The sequence below is a fragment of the Syzygium oleosum genome, unplaced genomic scaffold (genome assembly GCF_021117445.2).
Source record: "Syzygium oleosum isolate NSW1041296 unplaced genomic scaffold, Sole_v2.1 Sole_v2.15, whole genome shotgun sequence".
NCBI classification, from domain to species: domain Eukaryota; kingdom Viridiplantae; phylum Streptophyta; class Magnoliopsida; order Myrtales; family Myrtaceae; genus Syzygium; species Syzygium oleosum.
Window position 1 is genome coordinate 7667237 of NW_026607499.1, and position 19078 is coordinate 7686314.

General features: G+C 41.4%; 2 protein-coding genes across 2 annotated transcripts; both read left to right on the top strand.

Annotated features, from left to right (window-relative positions):
• Window positions 1-589: 589 nt before the first annotated feature.
• Window positions 590-7128, top strand: LOC115675446 (uncharacterized). The gene is made up of 8 exons (XM_030598100.2): window positions 590-1967; window positions 2133-2491; window positions 3608-4753; window positions 4851-5009; window positions 5151-5484; window positions 5615-5685; window positions 5771-5893; window positions 6261-7128. Exons 1-8 carry the CDS (start codon window positions 1094-1096, stop codon window positions 6621-6623), a joined length of 3429 nt encoding a protein of 1142 aa, XP_030453960.2. The 5' UTR covers window positions 590-1093; the 3' UTR covers window positions 6624-7128.
• Window positions 7129-8971: 1843 nt separating this feature from the next.
• LOC115675473 (ubiquitin carboxyl-terminal hydrolase 9-like) lies at window positions 8972-18420 on the top strand. The gene is made up of 13 exons (XM_030598150.2): window positions 8972-9411; window positions 10071-10322; window positions 11790-11934; window positions 12069-12128; window positions 12353-12448; window positions 13039-13431; window positions 13530-13670; window positions 13758-13928; window positions 14610-14867; window positions 15046-15191; window positions 16495-17046; window positions 17162-17432; window positions 17752-18420. The coding sequence occupies exons 1-13, from the start codon at window positions 9257-9259 to the stop codon at window positions 17914-17916; spliced, it is 2805 nt and encodes a 934-aa protein (XP_030454010.2). The 5' UTR covers window positions 8972-9256; the 3' UTR covers window positions 17917-18420.
• The last annotated feature ends 658 nt before the right edge of the window (window positions 18421-19078 follow it).

Below are 19078 nucleotides of genomic sequence, written 5' to 3' on the forward strand. Positions count from 1 at the left end.
AGGCGGCTTACATAGTAGATAGGCTTCTCATCATCGTAAAAAGGAAAAAGAAGACGGGATCGAACCACCTATCTGGTTGAGGAACCAACGGCGGGTTATATGCCCCGGGCACGTGCACAATGTCGAGAACAGTATCACCATTCCTAGAGAGGGTAAATACTTTGCCGTTAGTAAAAATTCAACGAGCATCTCGTATTTTAACTCCTTTTTTGCCATGCTTGCCAATCATATTCAAAACCACGGGCTTCACGGTTTTTTTTGCCAGCTCGTTTCTTTGAGCTCTCCCTTCCTCTGTTCCCGACACACCACCAAGCTCGAGCTCAACTCAGAGTCGGGAGCCCCGAGTGGGCGGCCGGATGGCTCCGATCCGCCAACAACGACCTCCGGACAAAATCGGAAGGGTGGCGTAGCGCCGGGCGCCCGTGCAATATCGTGAAATCCACGGGCTGGGCCGAGCCCAACCGGTCGAAGCCCAAAGGCCTCCGTGAACGGGCTGGGGCCCAAACCGGTCGGACATTTCGGGAGGCCGAACTCCGGGAGCCGCCTGAGGAAGAGGTCAAAAATACCAAATCGCTGACGGACGCCAAGCGACGCCTCAATTCCGATTTCTGCCAAATTCAATGCTTCGGTTTCAGTTCCGGCACAGAGAGAGAGAGAGAGAGAGAGAGAGAGGGAGGGAAGCCATTGTCGTCGCTGCTGATTTCTTGATAGATCCATAGAGACGCCGCAGTGGGTGCCCAATTGCTGACGGCATTCGCCTTTCCCCATTCTCCGGCGAATTCAAGCCTCGGAGCACCTCAAAGGCGGGGCCTTTTCCGCCTCCGCAATCGGCAGGCATCGCCGCCGCCGCCGCCGCCGCTTGATTCTGGGTTCCGAGGTACTCGTTCTCTCTCGCCCGCGCCTTGAATTCGCGTTGTGTCCCGGATTCGGAATTAGTGGGGATGAGAGAATTTTAGGAGGTGGGTTGTGTGGGCGGTTTTGTAGCTCTGGCCGTGCGGGAGATGGGGTTGTGAATCTTTTGGTTGCGTTCGGGTGGATATTCGATTTGTGTGCGCCGGAGCGTGGGGGGAATTGGTGATTTAGGGGTGGTGATATGAAGGGCCGGTCGCAGCGGTTGCAGAGCACGGACCCGCCCGACGACTGGGTGGACGGCTCCTGGACCGTGGATTGCATTTGCGGCGTGAATTTCGACGATGGAGAGGAGATGGTCAACTGCGACGAGTGCGGGGTGTGGGTGCATACTCGCTGTTCGCGGTACGTGAAAGGAGAGGAGTCGTTCGCTTGTGATAAGTGTAAGAGTAAGAATAGTAGGAATGATAGCGAGGAGACCGAGGTTGCTCAGCTGTTGGTTGAGCTGCCGACTAAGACTATGAGGATGGAGGCTTCATATGCAGCCAATGGGCCTGCGAGGCGGCCGTTTAGGCTTTGGACGGAGATGCCATTGGATGAGAAGGTACATGTGCAAGGGATTCCTGGTGGAGATCCGGGGCTATTTAGTGGGTTGTCGTCGGTTTTTACGCCGCAGCTGTGGAAGTGCACAGGATATGTGCCGAAGAAGTTCAATTTTCAGTATCGGGAGTTCCCTTGTTGGAATGAGCACAAGGAAGCTGATGCTAATGCCGAAGAGGACAATGAGAATGCTGTTGATAAGGGTGCTGGGGTTTTGTTCTCATTGTCAAAGGAGAATTTCATGGCTACTCCCGGGAAAGATTTAGTTGGCATGAAAAGCAGAGATCAGGAATGTAGGTACGATAGGAAGACGCACTTGAGAGAGACAAAGAAATGGGGGGCAGGTGATAATGCCGTGAATAAAGAAAGAACCTTACTTCGGCCTGTTGTGATACACGCCGGGAAGCGTAAGAAAGAAGAATCAGGCATATTAAAAGACGTAAGTGGAAAGAAGAAGGCTAGGACTGCTGAAAAAGATGTGGATCACAAGAAAAGAGTCCTGCATACTTCTAAAGCAGGTAACTTTTGTCCGCTTTTTATATTGTCGAATTGTCTCGTCTTTATTTGCTTAGGACGATATAATATATCCTTCTAGAAGCAAGAACATTTCTGTGGGTCACTTCTAGTTCTTCCACAGCTGACATGCGCTTGTTGACTTGATTTTCGTTCATCTTTATTACTAGTGTTTACACCTACCAGTGATGCAAAACAATTGGCATTTTGTGAAGAAAGAGGTCCGAAGTCTTTCAAGACTGACATTCGGAGTGTCAAGAACAGGGACTTGAGAGATGGTGTGCCTTTTGAACCTGTTTCAGATGGTCATGTTGCAGTCTGCAAGATTCTTGAAAATTTTAGGGCTAACTTGGCAACTTTGAAGCAACCTCTGGAAGGTGCCTCTGCTGAATTCTCCTGTCCTGCTGATGCTGTGTCGACTAAAGATGAGGCTGGGAATCACTTGCTTTCAGGGGTCAATAGTTCTTTAAAGATTGTTCCCTTAAGTGACCAGCATAACGTAGCTGACAGCTCTACTAAGTCGAAAGCGGTATGTACCTGCTTGTCCACCATACAAATTTTAAAACATGCCTCATTATAATGACTTTCTTCAGTAACATCTCAGACTAAGTTAACATGGAATTTGGCTCTAGGTCACTATTGGTCCCTGATGTTTCACCACTCAATTATGATTTACTGCCAGTAGGGCAATCGACTGTCAGCTTTTGCAATGATTCTTGGTTCTTCTAAGCCAAAAATAATTGCTAGTAATCCTTCTTCTTGTGTTTGGCATTGGTATTATTTTAATTTACCTTGATGAATCAGGGTCCAGTAGTAGAGATTGCTTTAGAAATTTGTGATACTGAAGTAATGTAGAATTGAGCTATTATTGAGCGAGATTTTTTTTTGGTGAATTAAGTCATAGTGTTTGAACTGCAGGTTGTAAGAATTTTCTAGAGGTTTAGCTGTTTAGGACACGAATGATAGATGATCCGTGAGAGGGAAGATGTTGAATTTCCTATAGAACCATGGATCAATGTATGTTGCCAGAGTCATAGGGAAATCCAATTCAGCTTGAAGGCCTATCTGCTGAAGAAAGTAATCATGTAATCCGTTTTTGACATTTTTTAGATAGTTGATGTCAAATTTGCTGATCGTGGGACTGGCAAGCTATATATTGCCATGTTGGTGGTGAAGATGATGATAGTAGTTGAATAGGGACATGAGTTGGAATTGCGCCTGCTTCATTTGTGACTGCTCATGTTGTAAGCCCCAAGTAGATGAACAACTGAAGCTCTCTTGGGCAGAAATTTGCCCAATGAAGAACGTTTGGCAGATATTGGAACTGTGATTGCAGTTGCAATTTTGATAAAATTAATCTTGTGAATTATATGAAATTAGGCATTTAAAGACATTACCATTGCAAGAGCCTTCTAGTGAAAGCCTTCCCTAAAAAATTTAACCAATCAATTAAGAGGGTTACATTTTTTATAGTGTTAAATTGGCTGCATGATATTTGTGCTCATAGTGATTTCCTTTTACCCCTAAAAAACTTAACAATGTAAAATTGTTAAGGGCATCTGGAGTCCAGGAATATGGGTGCATTCATAGATGTACTCTTCTTGACTCGATTATTTGGTCTCATTTTTCCTTACGCTGATAATAGGAAGAGAGTGGGATAATAAATAATCCGGATGCTAGCTCCACTGGAAAGGTTTTGGTGCATCCAGGGGAAGATGTAGCTCAAGCAGCTCCAGAAACAAAAAATAAACAAAGTCCATCAGATATCGACAGCAACAGATCCATGGGTTTTTCTTGCAATGTGAAAAAAGAAGCAGATGATGATACTTGTAAGGGGTTGTTGCAAATTCAGTCTTCTCCTCTTGCTGACAAGAACTCTGTGTCATTGCCATCTGATGATGCTAGATACCCTGGAGTATCTAATACCCAGACATCTGAAAATTTCAAAGCAAATGACGTGGAGGTTAACAGTTCACAATGCACTGACAAAAAATCATTAGGCACTGCCCGTGATGCAGAAGCAGTCTGTGAGAGTCGTGTCCACACTGGTCAGGAGCTATCTGGTGATGTATGTGAGCCCAAACAGGAAGCAATAGCATCTGAGGATTCTATTGAAAGGCAGAAAAGCTCTGCAGAATCTAAAGCTGCTTTGGTGTCTCCTGAAGAGCCATCAAAATCTAGTGGAACTGAATTACCTATAGCGCCATCTGCACAGAAAGTAGTGGTCTCTGTTGGCGAAGCATCTTCCACACCATCTTCTCTGCCTATCCAGAAATCATCCAGCTCAGACAAGTCGAAACCTTTAGATGCTCAGAATCTGAATCCAATCGTGAAGCAACGAACAGCAGGGGAGTCTGATCCTATTGCCAAGAAAGAGCAGGCTTCAGCTGATGTTTTAACTGAGAAGAGTGGGCATGACCCGGTGTGGAAGACAGCAAAATTCTGTTCGACATCATCCTCAGGTGCTTCTTTGAAAGCTTCACATTCAAGCAAGGTTTTCCAAGCTTCTGGCTCTAAGCGGACTGCCTCAGATTCAAAAGATCATACCTTCCCCTCTTTAAAATCATCTTCTTCCCATAATGTAGCAGTTTCTTCAGGGTCTGGTGAATCTCCGGGCACTTTGCAAAATCACTCTACTGCCCTTTCACAAAATAAGGCTATAGGATCGGGATTACCACAGAAAAGTGGAAAGTCCAGCCATACAAATTTTCCTCCATCTTCTAAGGTGAATCATAGCACACAAGGGCAAGCACCTCTGGTTCCTAATTCTTCCACACTGAGCGATGAAGAGGTATGTGTGCTGTTCCCTGATTTTTTTTTTTTTCTCTTTTTTAACGCAAGTTGATCTTGGCAAGTGATTTACTCAATCTCGTCAACTTCTTTCGCAGCTTGCTCTACTTTTGCATCATGAACTCAATAGTTCTCCTAGAGTGCCTAGAGTACCACGAGTACGCCATGCTGGCAGTTTCCCTCAACTAGCTTCTCAAGCTGCTACTAGTATACTGATAAAGCGAACATCTAGTTCTGGCGCAAAAGATCACAATTTGGTATGGCTTGATGATTCTGCTTCAAAGTTCTGCTTCATTGGTTTTCTTTATTTAAATCCCGCTTACATGAGTATCTGATTTTAAGGTCTTTAGTGAGCTTCATCTAAACTTCCAAATTTTGGAAAATAATATTCTGTATAGGTTCCTCGAAGAAAAGGCAAGGATGGATCCAAAGATGTATTGCGCAGTTCTTGTGAGCATGATGATGAAGGTAAAAGGACTGACAGAGTGGCATCTCCTGATCAAGGGAGACGAGAAACAGTGCACAAAGGAGATGCGTCCAAGAGGGAAGTGAATGGATCTCTGCATCCCTTTAAGAAGAATGTTCCTGCTTTGACCACAAGTACAAGCAGCGGTCCTTCTTCTTCCAATGAGGCCAATGATAATAAGGTGTCATCCATACATAATACTCCGATAAATAACTCAGATGATGATACAGGCGCGGTAGGAGGCCTGGCTCATCGGACTTTACCAGGTAGGAACTTCTAAGAAATATTCTTTGGTGTTATCGTTGCAGGACTTGATCATATCAAGCTCTATTTAGTTATTCTTTTTATTTCTTCGTACTTCTTCTAACTTGCGCTTGATTTCTGCATAATTTGCAGGATTAATAAATGAGATCATGAGCAAAGGCAGGCGAATGACCTATGAGGAGCTTTGTAATGCAGTATTACCGGTACTTTTATTTTACAAAAAATGTTGTTTATTGATGACTGCTGTCGTTTATTTATTCTCAATGTCCTTGTCATCTCCTCTTTCAGCACTGGCATAACTTGAGGAAGCATAATGGAGAGCGTTATGCATATTCGAGTCATTCACAGGCTGTTCTTGATTGCTTAAGAAACCGGCAAGAGTGGGCTCAGTTGATTGACCGGGGTCCAAAGGTATGGAAAATAAATTTTTACTTACATTCTGCTGTTGTCCTGTCTGTCGACTCCGTTTGGCAGCTTGAAAAGATTTTGTTCCATTAGTCAAATTAGAGCATACGGGGTTAATATCGTCGATCTTTTGGTACCACTTTGATTATACCACGAAGTATTTTCTTTTAATAATCTTTAAAAGCTTTTGTTTCTCTCCCAATTTGTTATCTTAGATGTTCAAAAAGGCTTATCCAGTGTCAATTAAACTCATCAAACCACTGTGAGGTTGACTAGAGAGAATCAGTGCGGAGACTGCTGATTTCAACTTGGGCTCTAGATGCTAAATATATGCCTATACACATTGCTTAAAGGCCTTATTGATGTGTTGCAGACCAGCATAAGCAGGAAAAGGAGGAAAATTGATGCTGAAGAATCAGAGGATAACGAAGATGGAGCCCACAGCACTAAGAAGGAAGTAGAAAGCAGAAGTCTTGAGTCCCAACGGGAAGAGTTCCCTAAGGGCAAGCGAAATGCAAGAAAACGCAGACGTCTAGCTCTCCAGGGGAGAGGAGTGAAGGATTTGAGAAACCGACGGAAGGCGGGAGTGGTAATCGAGGATGACGATGATGATGAGGAGACGCTGTCTAATTCAAGTGAGGATAGCATTTTCAGCGAGGATGAGATTCAGGGAGGTGGAAGAGGGCCGGTTGGAAGTGATGCCTCTAGTAGCTCGGACGAGATTCAAAACATGTAAACTACGATTGTTCTCTGTGGTTATTTGGGACCTCAGCCTCCCTCTGGATTGTATGTGCAGCTATCTTTGGTTTCATCCAGTTCTATCAGATTCTTGCTTTACTATTCGGACAGTAGAATGCAAAGTAGACAACATTAGTTGCATGATGTCTCTGAGTTAGATGTAACCTATGTATATCTTACAGGAGATTCAACTTTCCCCGTCAGGTAGATGCTAGTTTGAGGTCTGGATTGAAAATTTGTATGGCCATTGTACATATAGTCGTATTTTTTTTTTTCCTGTTTTAGTAGAACATTTCGTCTATTTCTGCTGATGGGTATTCTGGTGGGGTCATGCCAGCTGAGGAATCACTTTTTCGGCCTTGTGGGAGAAGGTGACTTTAAGAACGACTGGCTGAGCAAGAAGACATGTTAGGATGGTTTTCTGGAAACTTCATCTTCGACTTGATGTTATCTTGTACGGTGTACGGACTGCAGTAATTCCTGTGATTGTTGTTTTTGGTGTATGTTATTCGTCTCTTGTTCCTGAGGGGAATGTATTTCACTTTGCTTCTCAAATCTTGGAGCCATGTTCCTGCGGTTTACTATGACCAGAGACACGTCTTTCCATCTGATGATTAGCCGTGTCTATTCGAAGGAAATTGTTATCAGTCGCCCCATACGTGGCCGTCGACCGACGAGCACCACGATAAGAAAAAGGTAGATGGTTTCTGAGAAGAGGAGCTTTTCGGGAGTTGACCGCGACTTTCTACTGGCGGTGTTTTCGTTTTGAATATCGACTCAACATACTCGGCAACGCTTAGCGAGACATCGAGGATTGTTCTGAAATACCGAAGGCAGAGCAGATTTGTTAGGATACAAAACGTCCTATCTCTTCAAATCCCCGGTATAACTAGTATCCTGTAATGAATCTTTAGCAGTCAAATGTTCCACGCCAAATCATACTTTGCCTCTGTCCACCTGCATTTAGCATTCAAACGAGCCTCTTTGCATATGATTGATGCTTGCGGAAGGAAGCCATCGTCTGTTCTTATATTCTTTTTCTCTTGGCTGAGAAGAGACAACCACGTCGCCTGTGTTCTTGTCACCCAAACCCAAGGACGAACTTTTGGCTGCATACTGTGGAGTTGTTTCAGAAGAAGTTTAAAGAGAGTATCAGTTTGATCTTGGCATAACCGATCTTCTCGTCTCTTCATTTTTACCGGAAGCGAAAAGTCCAGAAAATGACCAATAGGTGCTCTGAACACTTTTGTGGGTAAAGTTCTATCATTTGAAAGCTCTAAATCTCGCAAGATCAAATATTTGATCCAATAGGTGCAAAATTTTTTAAAATTGAAAGCTTTTCCATAAGAATGATAATAATATATAAATGATACACACTAATTGCCAAACTTCCCACATAATTATACGTCGAAACCTTCTTATACGTATATTATATATAAAACTTTCAAACTTTTGTGTTCTGTATTGTCATAATTAATTTTATCCATGTCTCCGTGTTTCTGACCAAAAAAAAAAAAAAAATTCTCCGTGCTTTATTTTTGTAAAAATGAACCAAACGCCATTTGCATTTGCCCAATAGACTTTATAGCCCCCAAGCACATTCCAAATGCCGAATCAAACGGAGCTTTTGTTATGCAAAGTCAAAGGGACTAGATCGAACGAACCGAAAATTTGGGGACTAGATAATAATTCAGAGGCCCGCGATGACTTTCTCTCTTGTTCGATCAAATAAGAAGGACTGCATCGAACATTCAAGAACAGTTCAACGATCATATATAACAAGTTAAAAATCCAACGATGAAATTGTGCATTGAGACAAAGTTCAGAGACTATCAGTGTCGTTTCTTCACGAGAAAGATATATCAATTTCTGTCGGGTAATTTCTTGCATTTCTCGCTTCTCCTTTTTATTGGGTTCCGGGTTGAACTTGGCGTCTGGACAAGTGCGGAAGCTAGTTACAAGCACTTGGTAGGGGTACCGCGTTTCGATTTGGATTTCGGTTATTATTAATTTTTCTAATTTTCCTCGTTTCTAAAAATCTCTGGTTTTATGTCTTTGGCGAATACGAAGAGAAAAACATGTTTTTTTCACGAATGGTTTTTCCCGGGTCAAAATTTGTTTTTTTTCCGACTTGAGCTCGAAGAAACGAAATACATTTTTATGTAGAGTAGAGGAGGGCTATAAAAAGGAAAGGGGGGAGCGCAGCGCAGCACGGCACACGAGCGAAAGTCCCGAAGAAAGAAAAAGTAAAAGCAAAAAGATTTCAGAAGAATTCAGGAGCACGACGGCGACGAAGACGACTGCGGCGGCGATCGTCGAAAAGGAAGGTGCGATCTCTCTCTCTCTCTCTCTCTCTCTCTCTCTCTCTGTGCCGGATCGTTGTTGCTTCCTCCTTCGGCCCTAGGGTTCCTTGCTCCGCCGCTTCCTCCGATTCGCGATTCGATCTCGTCGACAATCCGCCTCGCCGTGATCCGCGCCTCCCTCTCGATCCATTGCATCCCCTCATCGCTCCCGCGCGTCCTCGATCGGGCCGGGTATCGTAGCTGATTCGAGCGAGTTTCGTGTTTTTTTTTTTTTTTTTTTTTGTGTAGGTTGGTGGTGGGGGTGGTGGTGGTAGGTGTGTCGCGGATTATGACGATTCCCGATACCGGCCTCATGATGATGGACAATGGGGCGAGCTGCTTGCCGGTCCCTCCGGACGAGGAGAGGCGCGTCGTCGAGGAGCTAACCGGCAAAGCGGAGGCCAATCTGAAAGAAGGCAACGTTTACTTCGTCGTTTCTAATAGGTATTAATGCTTGCTTGCTGCCATTGTCCGTACTGGGTTGTTTAGTTTCTGGTGCCGCTCCTCTCGAAATCTCTGTTCTTATTATGCTTCGTATCGCGACAATTATAGCAAGTGGTTTGGTAATCGGTCCTTTGGTGTTGGGTGTTTTGCACAAGCAATACCAGGGAAGTTGATTGTGAAGTGATGGTTTTTAATGAAATAGTAGATTGCCTGATGTGGAACTTTTTCACACGGAACCTTAGGTTTCCTTATTGGGTTTTTTATTTGCTTACTAGATACTGTCCGACTCTAGTCGAAGATAGTTCGTCGCACTGCTGTGGTGGTTCTCTTGAAACCAAGACACCCAGTTTTGTCTTGGGGACTTTTTGTTGCCTGTCTTCTTGTTGAAGTTCCGTAATCCCAAGGAGAAGGTGAACACGATCTTGTGGATGGGTTCCCTATTTTGTCAGCAGTTAATTCCTATGTTTTAATCCATTAAGGTAGTTTGTGGCACGTGTGGATGAGCATGCGTTTCTCCTTCTAACAGACCCTTTCCATTGTGCTATGCAAGCAGTTGCATCATCATGCAAAATTGTGCGATTGATAGTGTGGATGTGGAATTGCCTTTTTATATGCAGATGATCCATGAGTTTTTTTTCTTCTTATTTTCTTTTTTGTAGGTGGTATTGTTGTTGGCAGAAGTATGTCAGACAAAATAGTGACCGGTACTTGGCAGATGAGCCGTCTTTGGATTCTCAGAGATTGAAAGTGGTTTCATCAGAAATGGCTGAGAGACCTGGGCCTATTGATAATTCTGACATAATTTCTGATGAGCATTGCGAGGGTGATCAATTAGAGCTTCGTAGAATGCTGGAAGAGGGGAGGGACTACGTTTTGGTTCCTCAACAAGTTTGGGAAAAGCTTTTTGGTTGGTAATGACCTTGTCATCTAAACAATCTTACGTGAGATATAGGTTCCGTTTGCTACATCGTTGTGCGTTATTTTCTACTTTGAATGTTGTTGGAGATGTTATTGGAGATCTTATGACATAAGATGGAGGTTATGTAGAAATATTGTTGGAGAGTACATGATTATTAGATTATTATTGAAAATTGATGGAATTTCTATTCATTCTGATAAATTGTTTGTGCTAAACCTTCTGTTAAGGGATCTAATGGCATTATTCTCTTTGGACGTATGCATGTCATTAACTTTGTCCTTTGAGTGGATCAGTTAAAGAATGAATTTCGGATGTACAATGTGAAGTAGAAGTATCTCTGAAGATACACGTGATATGTTCACTAGACTGAAGTGGTGTTTTAATATAATTATCTTGAAGAAGCCTTTTTTGTAAGAATAGCAAAGTCTCTTTTGGATTGGTAGAGTCAGTTTCACGGACTTTGTCTGCGTGGTCGAGCAATTCTCTCCTTGTCTGTCTCTAAATAAAGCTGGTTGGTGTTGGCTAAAAAGAAAACAATAAAAAAAATGGCGCTGGTCGGTGTCTCATATGAACCTGAAAAGGCATGAGTACACCAACCAGTTCACTGAAAATCTAGTTTCAATAGGCTGCCACTATTTGGCCCTCCCTAGACCATTTGTTCTGCCGTTAAAACTTAGTTGCCCTCTAGGTGGATCTTGTATTAATAATTTCTTCAGATAGATACACAACTTATTCCGAGTTTATCTTCCTTGTCTTAGCATTGATTTACAACCTTGCAAAGTTTAGTCTATTATTCACCTTTTTTGCCCGTTTTTCGTTTTGTCCTAACATGCTTTGAAATTCACGTGGCTATAGCATACCAAAATCAAGGATCTCTCTTTTTCTTATCTCTATTTTAATGGCACGAAACTATATATCTCGTTTTCTGTTGAATTATTGTTCAAGTAAGCCTTGAACTTGTTGCAAATAAACGAATTCTGGTTCTATGTCTGTGAGCTACGAATCCTCATTTAATTGTCTAATCTTCCAAACATGATTTGTCGTTTTCATAGGCGTTTCACCTTGAAACGAGTATTCGTACTAGGTATCTAAAAAGAGAAAACAGAAAGACGCAACAAATAGATATGAATAACAAAATAGTGGGTTTCTACTATTCTGTTGATTTCCATATGTGGATTTCCTATTTAATGTGATGGTTCTGTCAGTGACCCCTGTTCGATGATCATCTTTGTTTGTTTGAAAGCATCTGTGGCTCTTTCTAGCTTTATTCTCAGTCCTTGTACTCCTTCTGTACATGCTTGCCTCGAAGAATATATTCTTAAATCTTGTCCTTTAAAATGTTTGAGGGGCACGGTTACTTTTTAAATTGGTGTTGTGGTGGATGTACATATTCTAAGGATACATTCAACTGTTAATCCACTGCCGGCAACTTCTCACGTTTTTCTCTTCTATCTTTTAGGTATAAAGGAGGGCCAGCTTTACCAAGAAAGATGATTTCGCAAGGTTATCATAACAAGAGTTATAGTGTGGAGGTTTATTTGCTTTGTCTAAAGTTGATTGATTCAAGAGATAACAGCCAATCGATTATAAGAATAAGCAGAAAGGTATTGCTTAACATACTTCTTTGGTGTGAGATCTTATTTGCTTAGGGAAGTTATTTTTCCCCATTCGTTTTGACCTTCCTTAAGAATGAAAATTAGTTAGACGTGCAGGGTCTAATTGGTTTTCTGTGTTTCAGGCTTCTACACATGACCTATATGAGAAGGTGTGCATACTCAGAAAAGTGGATGTGGCGAAGGTATATAGTTGTTGTCTCTCTCTCTCTCTGTCTCTCTCTCTCTCTCTCGCACCCGCGCGCATACAGTTTTATATGGTTGTATCTCAAGCATCTCAAATTCTCAATATCTGTCTTTTGCCATCCTATCACTTGTTAATTAAGTCTCTACATGCTCTTTGATTTTTGTGTAATTAAAGGTTGCTTAATTGCTGTTTTCCAATTTCTCGTTTCACGTGAAATGGCAGGTTAATATTTGGGACTACTTTAATAAGCAGAAGACTCTATTGTTAGACCGCCCAAACAAGACCCTGGAGGAAGAAAGTTTGCAGATGGACCAAGATGTGAGTACTTGAGCAATTTGGCTTTGTCTTGTTGATACCAATGCTTATTTTAATTATCTATAGTCAAGAATGGTGTTATATGGACTTATTGGCGATAACAACTGTTATTTGGTCCCAAGAAATGCGTGGCTGAAACTTTAAGTTAAATGTGAAACAGTGAAACTGATCTATATTTCCTCTTGAGCCAAATCTTCACCATTGTGCGACTAATTATATGTTATCTACATTGTAAACATTTGAGCTCTAATTAAAAATTGTAATTCATCTTTAGTAGAACATTTCTCCTTCCTTAATATTTGCGAGCTAATTGACTTTGTTATTCATATTTGAAATCTCAAGATTTGAGATTTGTCACTTCAGACTCTTATCTTCAATGGTCTTTGGGTTTTATATTATCGGATGATATGTTTGAGGATACAATTTAAAAGAGAGAATTTGCATTTTGTACCCTTTGTAGTTTCCTGCTGATGATAAAGATATGTTTCGTAATATTTGTGTGCTCTTTTAGGGAATGGAATTGAAGGGTTTTTCCCTGTTCAGCCTGTTATAAATTTATTGTCAATAGGCAATTATGCTTCTATTTTTTGCAGATTCTCCTAGAGGTGCAAGTTGATGGAGTTCCTCATTCTGGAAATGGCATGGATTCAACCCGAAATGATTTGGCTTTGGTAGTGCTTGAGCCTTCTAGGTCATCTATGACCATCGCAGGGGGGCCAACCATGTCGAATGGTCATTCATCAGGGTATAATTTTTATCAGAGAAGTGGATTGAGTTCATCAAGCTCTCGTACAGAGGATGGGTATGATGTATTTAATTCTGCCAATAAAGGAGAAAGGGGAGGTTTGGCGGGTTTGCAGAATCTGGGAAACACATGCTTCATGAACAGTGCCATCCAATGTTTAGTCCATACTACCCCTATTGTTGAGTATTTCCTGCAAGACTATACAGAGGATATCAACATGGAAAATCCACTGGGAATGCGCGTGGGTCTCTGTACTTATTTTAACTGACATTTTTCCGTGATTGTCTCAGAATGTGCTATCCTATTACACCAAAACTCTGACGTAAGTTATGTCTGTAGGGGGAGCTTGCCCTTGCATTTGGTGAGTTGTTGCGAAAATTGTGGTCATCAGGGAGGACTACAATTGCCCCACGTGCTTTCAAGGCAAAACTTGCTAGATTTGCTCCTCAGTTTAGCGGTTATAACCAGCATGATTCTCAGGTGAGTAATGTGTAATGTACTTCTGATTACCCCTCTCTCTCATGCTTTTTGTTATTATTAGATTTTTATTATATCCTTGCTCTATAGGAACTTCTTGCATTCTTATTGGATGGGCTCCACGAGGACTTGAATCGTGTGAAGAAAAAGCCTTACATTGAGGCAAAGGATTCGGATGGCCGCCCAGACCGGGAAGTTGCTGGTGAATCATGGAGATATCATAAGGCCAGGAACGATTCAATAATTGTTGATGTTTGCCAGGTAAAGAGTGTTTTATAGGTGCAATTGTATGCTTTCTCCAATGAATGTCTAATATAGTTATTTAGTGCTCGTATAGGTTATTTTATGGTTCTGTAGGTCTATGATAGGTGGCATTCAAATGGTTGAGTTCAGTGTCTTCTGGCATGTTGATAACGTTCCTGATGGCATTATTATTAGTAGTGGCTTTCGTGATTGCGCGTGCTAACACAAAATAGGAGTAATTTTTGTGTTCAAGCTAGGGAGTTTGTAGGGTAATTAAGGTAACAGTTGAGGGCATTCCGACAATTTTTGAACAGTTGTGTGTATTTTACTTTGCTTCTTGCCACTCTACCAGGACTGGTAGTTACTAGATCTGTGCCCAAGAATGGTAGTTTGTTTCTAGAACTTGCATCTGCTCAAATTTATAGGAACTTCCATGCTTTGCAGTCTCTGCTGTCATGAATCAAAATGCATCTATGTTCAATTAATTTATCTTTCTTGTTGACCTCTTCAAAGGTAGATTGAAGTTTGATCTTTCTTGTACCTTCTGTTGCTTGCTTCCTCAGTACATTGACTTAATACCCTTGTATTTGTGGATTCGTTATTTATTTGTGGAATGACCTTGAATTTTCTTTCGGAGTCTAGCTTGGTCATTTCGCTTTTATTGCTGCTCACTGTGTATTTGTGTGGTGAAATTGTCAGGGTCAATATAAATCAACGTTGGTGTGCCCTGTATGTGGCAAGATTTCAATAACATTTGACCCCTTTATGTACCTAACACTGCCACTACCTTCAAGTGTTACCCGGACAATGACAGTGACTGTGTTTTATGGTGATGGAAGTGGTCTGCTGACGCCATTTACTGTTACCGTGCTTAAACATGGTTGTTGTAAAGATCTTACCCAGACATTGGGAGCTGCATGCTGCCTTAGGGCTGATGAATGTCTTCTGCTTGCTGAGGTAAACTGATCCTCTTTCAGTGTAGCCTCATTCATTAATAAGGAGTCGGTGTATATCCATGGATGTGTGGTGGGTGAATCTATGTATCCATGGATGTGTGCATGTGTTTCTAAATTTTGTTCTGGGCATAATTCTTCAGACTTGTTCATTGGTTAAAGTGTTGCATTTTCAATTTCAGGTTTATGAACACAGGATTTACCGATATCTGGACAACTCATTGGATTTATCATCAATTAAGGATGAAGATTACATTGTGGCGTACAGACTTCCTAAAGTAGGGGCAGGGAGAACAAAAGTTGAAATTACTCATCGCTGGCTTGAAAGGTGAGGCTTTCTCATTCTTACTCAGTGCATTGGCGCTATGGAACATTACTTTCTAGTGAATTCTGCAATTATGCCTGTATGACATTCTAGAGTGGCCACATGCATGGTCAATGTGCTTGGTGGTCCTCAAACTTAAATTTTTGTGCTATGTGACCCTTAAAATTACTAAATTGTTTTAATTTGGTCAGTTACAATTCTTTTGGAAATTCCAACGCATACTTCGGAAACCACCGGACCTAGTTCCTATGCCGCGTAAACATTCTATTGCATGTCTGTCTCTGCATCTCAAACAATGAAATTAACGGGGACTAGGAAAAAACTGTCATGTTTGAAGACTGCATTGTGATTAAATTGAGTGTCATGTCGGAGAAAAAAAAAGCAAAGCCATTTGAGGGGCCAAATTTATACTTATTCATTCTTTTCTGATAGGTTTTCATACCGTGTTAAGTTTATCTGTTTTTGCTTGACGGTATCAAAATACTCTTTAGGTGCCTGAATTAGGCCCGTCCAAATCAGGTTTAGGTGTATTAGCTAGCATAGACTTGAGCAGTATGCTGTCAACTTTTTGATTGAGAATGATTTATGGCACTGCGGAGTTGCTTTTTGTTCCTAATAACATTTAGTGTTAACGATAAAATCTAGGGTTAATATCACGAAAAACCCTAAACTGGTACACATGTGACACATTTATCCCAAACTAATATTTTGACCACCAAAAACCCCAAACTGGTACACTTGTGATAAATTTACCCCAAACTAATTTTTTGACCACAAAAAACCGTAATCTGGTACATTTGTGACAAATTTACCTTCCGTTAAATCAGATTAATATCACGAAAAACCACAAAATGGTAAATTTGTGACAAACAGAGGGGTAAAACCCTAAACTAGTACACCCGTCAACTGGCACGTGTCATTCAACTCAGTAATTTGATGATAAAATTTAAAGGAAACTAACGAAGGTAAATTTGTCACAGGTGTACCAGTTTAGGGTTTTTGGTGGTCAAAAAATTAGTTTCGGGGTAAATTTGTCAAAAGTGTACCAGTTTGGGGTTTTTGGTGGTGTTAATCCTAAAATCTATTAAGCAGTAGTTTTAGGTGGTCTTTTAAATCCTATTAGAGGATTTTCTTTCATGATTGTGTCCTTAAGTTTCCTGAACCAGATTTAGTGCCGCCGTATGTGGTGAGTTCTCTGCCTCTTGGCGTTTTGCATGTTTTCCAGTCAGTGCTATTCATATGCTATATTCAATTTTCTTTTTGTTTTTTTATTAAATTGCTAATTGGTGGTGGATTCCTTCCATAGGGTTGGGCCAGACACCTTCAAGGGCCATGAGAGGAAGTTCTCTGGAACGCCTCTGGTTATGTATTTAGCAAAGGACTCATTATGCGGAGAGGATATACTTGGAGCTGTTGGCAAAGTGTTGTCACCTTTGAGAAGAGTATATTCTCCTTCTAAAAGTAGTTCTGAAAAGGCAAGTAGCTTTGTTTCAAAAGATGGAGAGGAATCATCTAGTAGCAGCAATGGCCAGTCTGGGCCAGGTAACGACGAAATGGAAGGCGTAGAGGATGATTCATCAGGTGAGCTACCATTGTTCCAGCTTTCTTTGGTTGATGATAGAGGTGCAAATCACAAACCCATACATAGGGATACTGTAATATCTGGTCAAACTGTGAAGATTGTGCTGGATTGGACTGAGAGGGAGCTTGAACAATACGATGCAAGCTACCTCATGGATTTACCTGAGGTTCACAAGAGCGGGTTCACAGTAAAGAAGACCCGGCAGGAAGCTATTTCTCTCTTTTCATGCTTAGATGCATTCTTGAAGGAAGAACCACTTGGTCCTGATGACATGTGGTATGTATCTGGAACTACTTTATGAGGTTTTGACAATGTATTTACTGTTCTGCATTGCCAACTAGTCTCCTGTGAAGGTCTAGGCTGATGTGGCATCTTAAAATTTTCTGTGTAGGTACTGCCCTGGTTGCAAAGAACATAGACAAGCCACTAAGAAACTAGATTTGTGGAAGTTGCCAGACATTCTTGTAGTTCACTTGAAAAGATTCTCATACAGCAGATACCTGAAAAACAAACTCGACACATTTGTGAATTTTCCCACTCACAATCTCGATTTAACCAAATATGTGAAAAGCATTGATGGGCAATCATATGTGTACGAACTCTATGCAATCAGCAACCATTACGGTGGATTAGGTGGTGGGCACTATACTGCGTATGCCAAGGTAAGCTATGTACTTAGGTTTTAAATGTCATGCACTTTGACCCGATTGAATCCGACAGTTCTTTTATTCTATCTATCATATGGTGTGGTCCAGAGCTATTTTTTTTTTCCTTTTAATATCGCTCGAATATATCTTTTTAAACTTAAAACAATGTGTCAGCTTTGGAAATGCACCAGAGTTGTTTTTATTGTGTCTCCCTGTTAGCATCATTTTCTCAAATCTCAAAAGGCTATCCAATTTTCTGGCTTCATTATCACGTTGATCATGTCTCTTTTCAAGTGAAACTGGGCGTACTGATATTATTGGTCAAATTGCACAGCTGATCGATGAGAACAGATGGTACCACTTCGATGATAGCCATGTTTCTCCAGTTGGTGAAGCTGATGTAAGGACTTCAGCCGCTTATTTGTTGTTCTACCAGAGAGTAAAGACAGACTCGGGAGTCAGAGTGGGAGAGACATCGCAGAGTCATATGAGCTCTTGAATGCTCAATTACAGAAATTATGTTGTTCGTCATTGTGCGGTTCCGAGGATTTGCTAGTTCCATTGACAAGCTGGTTTCCTCCTAGTAATGTGTTTTTTCAGCACAGCTGCAAGCACCTGGGCTGGAAAGGACCTGGAAAGAAGCAGGACTGGGAATTTAATTTTTTGGTGGGGGCGATGAGAAAGGTGGAGCAATGGAGATGGACAGTCTTTGCAGATTCAGAGATGTTGCGAAACGTGGTCGATAGTAGCCGGTGGTAGCCAGGGGATTTTTTGGACATATTACTTGGCTACTATTCATGTTTATTTTGAAGAGGGATTTCAGTTCATAGTCTTAAAGAGGTTCATTTCATTGTGCCGATGGATTGTGCCTGTATTTATGGGCATTGTCCTGGCCAATCTTCTTAAGACTTACTGTCCAAATTGCGCGGCAAATTGTAATTGTCATCTATATCTCCCATCTCTATATAACCTTCTATAAAAAGTGGTTCAGTTGGGCTTCGTACTCCGATTCATATAACGTAGTTCAATTCGAAAGTATTCATTATATATCCCACGAAATGATTCAAGGGCAAAACTCCAACATCAAGAGTAACTTTCGGAAAATGAGAATAATTGATTTCGGAGCAAGGTATCCGATGTAGCTTGTCTTCTTCTTCTTCTTCTTTATTTTTTAAGATAACTGGGATTTTACGACCGTTTAATTAGGTGAATAGAGTAATGTTAAATCACCGAAAGCGTCTCTGCTTTGGTCTCGCTTTCATTGCGTGTGCATGGATCTTTGTCGTTCGGCTCTTTTTTCTCCTTAAAATCACCCCCCACATCGCTTTCACTTTCATTGAGGAATTGCCCTCCAACATTGGAAATATTTACAAATTTTTGGCCCTCAAAAGCTGACTTTCTTTCGTCTCTTATGCCCCCTCTTAGTCTAAATTCGGTTAATAGACATGACAAACGCAGCTCCAAATGCTTTTGATGACCAATCACAATCATCGCCTAAGATTTGTGCACTCGCTAATGATTTCCTATTTATATAATACGAGGCTATATTCTGATTGCATCACCATCGATTATTGCAATTTTGTCGACTGGCCAACAGGTCCAAATCAATTATATCTGAAGACAGCTAGGTTTGGATAATTTCATAATTATCGATGCTGCAA

Excerpts from the sequence above, each read along its gene's own strand:
- LOC115675446 (XM_030598100.2), top strand. The coding sequence starts at position 1,094 with ATGAAGGGCCGGTCGCAGCGGTTGCAGAGCACGGACCCGCCCGACGAC. Across the intron at positions 5,485-5,614 it reads GGCTCATCGGACTTTACCAG|GATTAATAAATGAGATCATG; the intron begins GTAGGAACTTCT and ends CATAATTTGCAG. Across the intron at positions 5,686-5,770 it reads TTTGTAATGCAGTATTACCG|CACTGGCATAACTTGAGGAA; the intron begins GTACTTTTATTT and ends CTCCTCTTTCAG.
- LOC115675473 (XM_030598150.2), top strand. The coding sequence starts at position 9,257 with ATGACGATTCCCGATACCGGCCTCATGATGATGGACAATGGGGCGAGC. Across the intron at positions 12,129-12,352 it reads GAAAAGTGGATGTGGCGAAG|GTTAATATTTGGGACTACTT; the intron begins GTATATAGTTGT and ends GTGAAATGGCAG. Across the intron at positions 13,929-14,609 it reads TAATTGTTGATGTTTGCCAG|GGTCAATATAAATCAACGTT; the intron begins GTAAAGAGTGTT and ends TGAAATTGTCAG.